The sequence below is a fragment of the Neophocaena asiaeorientalis genome, unplaced genomic scaffold (genome assembly GCF_003031525.2).
Source record: "Neophocaena asiaeorientalis asiaeorientalis breed wild unplaced genomic scaffold, Neophocaena_asiaeorientalis_V1.1 scaffold357, whole genome shotgun sequence".
NCBI classification, from domain to species: Eukaryota; Metazoa; Chordata; class Mammalia; order Artiodactyla; family Phocoenidae; genus Neophocaena; species Neophocaena asiaeorientalis.
Genome location: NW_020173270.1, coordinates 2,937,866 through 2,946,739, shown reverse-complemented (window position 1 = coordinate 2,946,739; position 8,874 = coordinate 2,937,866). Strand labels below are relative to the sequence as shown.

General features: G+C 47.5%; 1 protein-coding gene across 1 annotated transcript in view; it reads right to left on the bottom strand.

Annotated features, from left to right (window-relative positions):
* The window catches only part of C3 (complement C3), a 34,524-nt gene that overhangs the window by 1,066 nt on the left and 24,584 nt on the right, over positions 1–8,874 (bottom strand). Inside the window, 11 exon segments of the mRNA XM_024745820.1 lie at positions 2–30; positions 111–224; positions 629–734; positions 2,632–2,718; positions 2,837–2,924; positions 5,096–5,147; positions 5,269–5,359; positions 5,483–5,542; positions 5,691–5,849; positions 6,880–7,043; positions 8,521–8,677. Coding sequence (XP_024601588.1) covers positions 2–30; positions 111–224; positions 629–734; positions 2,632–2,718; positions 2,837–2,924; positions 5,096–5,147; positions 5,269–5,359; positions 5,483–5,542; positions 5,691–5,849; positions 6,880–7,043; positions 8,521–8,677 — 1,107 coding nt within the window.

Sequence of the window (8,874 nt, the reverse complement as noted above, 5' to 3'; positions counted from 1 at the left end):
AATCTCTAAGTCCCACTTCTCGTTCAGGGCCTACCACCCACGAGTATGCCCAGCCCTCCTGGGTCACCGCCCCCACCCCGTGGAATCAGGGGTCCAGTGGGCGTGGCCACCCCTCCTGGCCCCTGTGCACCCACCCTCAGCACAGCGGCATGTATCTTTGTGGCAGAGTTTGTCCAGCATCCCGTCCTCCTTCTCCGGGTGGTAGAACCGGGTGCAAGCTTCATCTGTGGGCAGACGAGATGGCGAGGGCTAGGGCCTCCACCCCAGAGACCACAGCTGGGGGGGCTCAGTTTCCCAACTCCAGTCCATCAGACCTGCTGAGGCCAGGTCCCCAACCCTGGGACCCTCAGACCCCTAACTGCCATATCCCCAGGACTACCAGACTCCTAGCTCCTGGATTCCCGGGACCCGCCAGACTCCTAGCTCCTAGATCCTTGGGACCCCCAGACTCCTAGCTCCTGGATTCCCAGGACCCTCCCAGACTCTTAACTCCTAGATCCCTGGGAACCCCAGACTCCTAACCCCTGGATTCCCGGGACCCCCAGACTCTTAACTCCTGCATTCCTGGGACCCCTAGACTCCTAATTCCCAGATCCCTGGGACCCCAGGCCCTAGGACAGCTGCTCACCCAGGTTGTAATAAGAGTACACCTTGACTGCCCCAGGCTGTATGAGCCCCACGTTAAAGTACTGGTGAACTTTGAAGGATAGACAGTCCTCCAGGCTGTGTGAGACCTGGAAAGAAGGAGGAGGTTGGTCAAGGGGGTGACATGGGAGGAAGTCCAGCATGGGGCCTGGAGGTTGGAGCAGTGGTGGAGAAACTGAGGGATCAAGAAAGGATATGGGTGGGCAAGATGGGGGGGGAGCAGGAATCTTTGCCAAAAAATTAATGAGCAGTTCATCAAATCCATTTTTTTTCCTCCACGGCTCATGGCTAGTTTACACTTCTCAGCATGTTTTCAGTTCCATGCGGCCATGTGATTGAGTTCTGGCCAAGGACTGCTATCTATATCCTTAAAAACATTCCATGGTTAACAAGACTGCAATAGACATTTGAAAGTTGCTAAAAGATTAGATCTTAAAAGTTCTTAACACACACACACACACTTTATAACTATGTGAGGGGATGGATGTAACTAACCTTATTGTGGTAATTATTTCCCAATATATACACATATCAAATCATTACATTGTACATCTTAAACCTACGCAATGTTATATGTCAATTAAATCTCAATAAAGTTGCAATAAATAAAGAGAAAGGAAGAAAGAAAAAAGAAAGGGAAGAATGGAGAGATGAAGGAAGGAAACAGATATACATATATATGTACATATACATAGGCATCATGTATATTTGGAGGAAAATGCTAACAATTAGTGAATTTGGGTAAAGGTTATATGGAACTTCTTCACTGTGCTCGGAAATTTGTCTGTAAGGTTGAAATTATATAAAAAAATTTAAGATACAAAAATTAAAATACAAAAAAGAAAACCATTAAAAAACCCATCTCAAAAAAAAAAAAAAAGAAAAGTAAAAACCCATCTCATGCACAACCCCGTTTTCTTCTAGAAAGGATGGATCCAGCAGAGAAGTCCAGAATCCTAGGGATTACAGAACCGCAAGATGGAAGGTACGTGGATCCCTGCGTGACCACATGGAGCAGAAGTCCCCTTCCTTACCTCCCGTACCAGCTGGACTTTACACGAGTGGGACATACAAGTCTCTTGTGTTGAGACCCCCATATTCTTAGGGGTTTTATTATAGTAGCTAGTGTTGCTTATGCTGACTAACATGGGGTGAGGGTACAGGGAGTTAGCAGGGAAGATATGCGGATACGAGAAGGGGAAGAAATAAGCAGGAAAGAGAAGGAATTATGTTCAAGATAAAGACAGCAAGAGAAGGCTAGATGGAGAGAAAATAAGAGAAGAGAGAAATGCTAGGGGGTGGGAGCAAGGGAAGTCCTTTTTCTCCACCGAGCACTTTTTTTTTTAAACCAAGGTGGTTTTTTCAATGGTTGTTCAAGACTCTGATGAGAAGAGGCTGGAGGGAGCAAGTGAAAAATGAGGTTGGAACATGAGTGATCAGAAGGTGAGTTGCAGGCTTCCCTAGTGGCACAGTGGTTAGGAATCCGCCTGCCAATGCAGAGGACACAGGTTTGATCCCTGGTCTGGGAAGATCTCACATACCGCCGAGCAACTAAGCGGGTGTGCCACAACTGCTGAGCCTGCGCTCTAGAGCCCACGAGCCACAACTACTGAGCCCGTGCACCACAACCACTGAAGCCCGTGCGCCTAGAGCCCGTGCTCCGCAACGATAGAAGCCACCACCATGAGAAGCCCGCGCACGAAAATGAAGAGTAGCCCCTGCTCACCGCAACTAGAGAAAGCCCGCGTGCAGCAATGAAGACCCAACGCAGTCAAAAATAAATAAATAAGGTAAATAAATTAAAAAAAAAAAAAAGCTGAGATGCTTCTAGAAGGTGGGTTGACCTTGTTTTACATGCCCTTTCCTCCCACACCAGCATCCCAGACCCTGTCTCCCCTAGGCTGGGGCTGGCCTGACCTGGAGACAAGGCCAATGGAGAAGCAAAGGCCAGCCAGGTAGGGGTCAAGATCCCAATGGAAGCCTTACCTTGTCCAGGTAGATGATGAGGGTGTTCTTTGTGGAGTCTTTGTTCAGCTCATACTTAGAGATGTATCTGTCGACACCAGTGCTCAGCTGGGGAAGGGTGAGGCTTGTGAAAATCCCTCCTGCATCCCCTTCCCTCCCTCCAGCTCCTTCCAGACCCTGGGCTCCTTCCCATGGATCCCAGCCCCTGAGCCCAAGACCTTCATACCAGTTTGAGGTCATCAATATCAGGAGAGAAGCCCGTCATCATGGATATATCCAGGATTGACATAGTGGCATCCTGGTCTCCCAGGTACCTGGATGGGGCAGGGGGAGAGGGGTTGGGCCCTAAGGTGGGGTCACTGCCTGAACAAGGGGGTCATATCAGGGACTGAGGCCTCTGGTTCCCACAGAACAGCAGAGAGTGAGACTCGATTTTAGGAAACATTCCCCCAAGGGGAATACAGGAAATGGAGCGTAATGATCAAGGTGATTAATTGCTCAGGTTCTGAAGCCCAACTGCCTGGGTACAAATCCCAGCTCTTTGTAACATTTGATGAGTTACTTAACCTCTACCTGCCTTAGTTCTAGAGAATGAAGATATAAGAATATGGGCATGTCTCACTTTGCATGATCCCGTTACCGTGGTCTAGTTGAATGGCACCAGCCCCTCAGCACCATGGTTCAGATTTCAGTACCACGGTATATTCATCGTGAGTAATGACACAAAGTACAAATCTTGTTGCTAGCTCTTCACTCCACCAATCACTTCATAAATAACAGATGCACCTCACAACCAGTGACCAATCACATCCTTCCTTTCAGAGTCTGTTGGGTCACTGAGCATCCATTATTCAGTTCACACACAGACAGCAAGGAGTGAGTCGTGTCACTCCTTTCTCTCACAGTGGAAAAAACCTGTGTGACATTTTACAAAAATGGATCATTGAAAGAGGGAATTGGCCAACAAAGATGAAAGCACATCCATGAAATGAAGAGTGAGAACATTGGAAGTAAACTTTGAGTAAAACATAAATGGAGTTAGAGAAAAAATAGCAGACCACGGGGAGGTTGACTCTGCTGCCGTTTGCAAGGCTAGCTACGTGGCCAGAGGAACTTAGTGAGGCAAACTGATCAACATAAATGAGGAAAGTGGTTGTGACAAAAAGGATGTGGAGGTCCCAGAGGAAGGGACGCCAGCAAAAACCATCCCATTAAAGGGTCTCTTGGATATCTGATGACGTTGAAAGCTCAAAGAATGAAATATTGGAAGTTGACCCAAACTTAGAAGAGAACGTGACAATTCACTATGGCACGAAAAGATGCTTGCTTTATCTCATAAGTTAGACAAAGAGAAAAAAGGAGACACTGTCCCAACCACAGTGCTTTGGATAAGTGTTTTACAAAGGGGGGAAAAAGGAACCCAACCAATTGTTGTCTCGGTGTTCTAATGTTTTAAATTACAGTGTACTTGACAAATACTCATCTTACTATACTTTCGTTTCTCCAGACCTTTAAAACTGGCAGTGTGAGAGTTTTTGATGTTGTGACTAAAATTTTTAAAGGTCATGGAAAACCATAATTCAAAAAGAGTCATGTACCGAAATGTTCATTGCAGCTCTATTTACAATAGCCAGGACATGGAAGCAACCTAAGTGTCCATCAACAGATGAATGGATAAAGAAGATGTGGCACATATATACAATGGAATATTACTCAGCCATAAAAAGAAATGAAATTGAGTTATTTCTAGTGAGGTGGATGGACCTAGAGTCTGTCATACAGAGTGAAGTAAGTCAGAAAGAGAAAAACACATACCATATGCTAACACATATATATGGAATCTAAAAAAAAAAAAGGTCATGAAGAACCTAGGGGCAAGACGGGAATAAAGACACAGACCTACTAGAGAATGGACTTGAGGATACGGGGAGGGGGAAGGGTAAGCTGGGACAAAGTGAGAGAGTGGAATGGACATATATACGCTACCAAACGTAAAATAGATAGCTAGTGGGAAGCAGCCGCATAGCACAGGGAGATCAGCTCGGTGCTTTGTGACCACCCAGAGGGGTGGGATAGGGAGGGTGGGAGGGAGGGAGACGCAAGAGGGAAGAGATATGGGGACATATGTTTACGTATAACTGATTCACTTTGTTATAAAGCAGAAAGTACAGAAACTAACACACCACTGTAAAGCAATTATACTCCAATAAAGATGTTTAAAAAAAATAAAATAAAGGTCATGGAACAGTTGTAATTTCACGGATGATTAAGATGACTTTGTACAGACTCAGCTTACATTGTCATTGCTAGTCTCACACTGCCATGCAAAGTGAGGACTGCTTGCTGTCTCCTTGTGGGTATTTAGCACTGGACTACATGCACAATACACTCTCAGAAAGCATTAAGCATCACAGTTATTATTTGTAAGAAGTCTTGCTAGAGACAGAGGGATGGCCAAGATGAACCCCAGTGACCCATCTCTTACCTTGTACAGATGTCAAGGATCATGGAGGCTTTGGCGTCCTGAGGCTTCTTGACTAGAAACACAGAAGATAGAAGGATGAGGTAGGGGGTTTCCTGGGTTCTGATCCAAGAGGGAGGGAGACATTAGCATGGGGGTGGTGGAAGGGTGACAGATAGGGTCTGGACTCCTTTTACCTGGTTGGGGGGCTGGATATATGGAAACCCGGAGGTCAAACTTTTTGCAGGTGACTTTGTCTTTGAGTTTGGCGTGGTACACGGTCACCACCTGGCGAGATGAGAGGGGAGACAAGGTGTCAGCCCACTTGACTTGGGAAGGGGAGGGTGCCTCCGGGGCAGAGGGACCTAGAGAAAGTGGTGGGCCAAGAAGGTGTGGGTTCCCGTTCCTTACCGACAAGGTACCCTGTCCTTTCCCTTGAGCCGTTAATGTGAAATCCTCATTTGCCTTGGTCTGTGGGGAGTGGGGAGAGAGAAGAGAGAGCCCTGGGAACCAAGCCTTCCCCTGGCTGTGATGGGCATCTGCCCTCCCTCCCGCCTCCTAGCAAACTCTGACTGGCATGGAGGATGAAAGTGATGAGGGTTTGGCCACGTGGCTATACCTCTTCTGAGCGCAGGAGGCTAGCAGATTCCCAGAAGATACGATGCCTTATCAGAGAGCTGCGGCTGGGTAGTTGGATGGACACGTCCAGGTTCAGCTCCTTGTGATCAGGGACATCCTTCTGGTACTGGGCCAAGGCTTGGAACACCATGAAAGTGGCCTGTTGCCCGTGACAGAGAAAGAGGGTGAATCTGGGCGACTGAGAAAGTGGTTAGAATCTACTGAAGGATGAAGAGACTCAGATCAGACTTGGGGCCCTGAGGCTGTGACCTAGAACCCACCAGAGAGGGTGAGAATACCACTGGGGTTTGCTGGATACCGAGGACATGTCCTAGAACTCTCTGAGTGAGAGAGGTTCAGACCAGAACTTGGAGACACTGGGAACATGTCTAGAACCCACCAGAAATTACAAACATAAGACTGGAAGTCTAGCCACACTGAGAAGGTAGTCTAGACCCATCCAGAGGAGAGAGTCTGAGACAAGAGTTTAGAGGCACTGAGAATGTGTCTAGAACCCACTCATGAATAAAAGAATAAAATTGGAATCTGGGAACACTAAGCATCTGATCTAGAACCCAAAATTGACACCGAGAATGTGATTGAGAGCCCACCAGCAAGAAAAAGGGTTAAACTGGAATCTCAGGTTGCTGGAGTTTGAGGTTACTGAACCCATGGTCTAGAACTCATTAGGGACTGGAATAACTGAGAACCTGGTCTAAAACTCACAGTAAGATGTGGTAACACTGAGAGCTTGATGGAACTGAGAACATGGCCTAGAGCCCACCAGTGGGAGAGAAAGGCTTGGATAATGGCCTAGAATCATTAAGAACCTGGTCTAGAACCCACCAGTGAGACAGGATAAGATGGGAATGTGGTAGAAATGGGAACATGGTCTAGAACCTGCAGGGGGAGAGAGAGGCTCACACCTGAACCTGGGCCCTGAGGACATGATCTAGACACCAGGATGGAAAAGAAGGCTCAGAACACAGCTTGGGGCATCCAGAATGTAGTCGAGGATCCATAGATGGGTTTGCAATTAAAAAAAAAAAAGATTTCTCAACTTCATTCCAATCATCCTGGCTCATGGGACAGAAGCACTGCCTCTCTTGGTCTCAGTGTCTTCTCCAGAAAGCTAATGGGAGGCCATAGGGGGTTGGGATGCAGGTGCCTGGGGGTGTGGGGCTACTTGCCTGCGTGGAGCCGTAACCACCTCCGTAGTATCTCTGCTCATTGAGCCAGCGCACAACAGGAGGCACAGAGTCAAAGTCTTTGAGCGCCAGCAGAGCCAAAAGGGCGTAGGATGTGGCTTCCACGTTGTAGAGCTTCTGGCCACGCTCCTCCCAGCGGTTCCTTTCTGCAGGGAGAACCCCCACCCCATAATGCTCACTGCTCTGTCCAGCCTGTAAATAGCTCAGAGAAAGCTCAGAAAAAAGACTCATACTAGACCTCTTGGTGTTCAGGTGTCCTGGCCCACATTCAAGGTCCTCAATCTGCTGGCTCCTGCCTCATTCTCTTCCCTCATTAACCTTCACTTCTCCATTTGAATTCTGAACTGCAGCCCCACTGCAGGAGATTCCCTAAACTTGCCATGCTCATTCTTACCTCTGAGCCTTTGCATATTCTGTTCCCTTGACTTGGAGCACCTTTTCTCCATCCACTCCTGGTTAGTTCTTACCCACCCTATACAATTCAGCTTCAATGGCACCCCAAGATTGGGTGAGGCCCTTCTTCCTGCTGTCTCTCAAAGTATCCTGTGCTTCTCCCGTCCCAGCACTATGACGCTCTACAGTAATCTATTAACTCATTTCTTTCTTCAACTGGAGTGTGAGGCCATAATGGCAGGAGCTGTGCTGTATTCACTGTGGTGTCCCAAGTGCCTAAGAAAGTAACAATGGCAGAGACTGTCACTAAGAACAATACCCTCCTCTTCCTGGGTACACAGTTGGACTACATCTCCCAGATGCCTTTGCAGGTAGGTATGGCCACATGACTGAGCTCTGGCCAATGGAATGTGCACGGCAATGATGGGGACCCTTCCATGCCTGGTCCACCTCCATTGCACAGTCTTCCTACTTCCCCTTCAGCTTGGATGGGATGTGTTCTGAGGCCCCAGAGTGGCAGAGTCTGGAAAAGATAGAGGCCTGGATCCCTGCATCACTGTATGGAGGAGAGCTGTTCACCAACAACAAACTTTTGTTGTGTTAAGCCACTTTAGTGTATGTTACATTATGTTACTTGAGATATCTTATTATCAGTGAGTGCAAACATGATACAGTGTCATCACTGTGCTGAATTCCCTATGGCATTATCTTATTGGATCTTAATTACCCTTGAGATAATGATATTATTAACAATATTAAAGGCAATGATGCTATCAGTGATAGAGCTCTTACAGTATGCTAGACCCTTTTCTACTTGCATTATTCATTTAATCTTTACAACCACCCTATGACATAGGTATCATTTTAAGATGAGGAAACTAAGGTCCAGAGAGGCTAAGCAACTTGTGCAAGGTCAGACAGTGAGAAAGTGGCAGAGTGGGATTTCAATCTATATCTGTCTGATGTCAGAGCCCATGTTCTTAATGACACCTCACTGCCGTGTCATAGCAAGTGCTCAACACACAACATTCAACATTGTTGAATGAATTGTGCAATGAACCTTCTCGTGTGGCTTACATTGCGAACTTTTCACACCATAGAGTCATCCATCCCAGCTCAGCTTGGAGCTGTCCATCCCAGTGCAGCTTAAAGCCATGCATCCCAGCTCGAGAGGGCCACCCTCACACCCCAGCCATGCATCCCTCTTTACCCCTCCAGGCTGCCCCTCACCTGTGGCTGTGTTCAGAAATTTGTTGACGAGGCCATCATCCAGCTTGCCCAACAGAGCCAGGGCGTAGCCAGCAATGGCCACAGTATATGGTCTTTGCAACTCTATGTAGTGGTCTTCAAGGAAGTCTCCTGCCTTAGTGATGCTGCGCCCCAGGCTCTATGAGAAAGAGGATTGGGTACTCTGGTCAGGTGGGCGTTGCTGCCACAGAGAACTGGTAAGGATCACATAAGCATCACTTCTTGGGCACCAGGTGGTTTCTGTCCTTGGGACCTATCTGCCTTGCATCTGTCTATTTTCGAGGGTTTCCCAATGTGAGCTGCTTTGTTGCTGAGTACCTACTCTGTGCTGGGGTG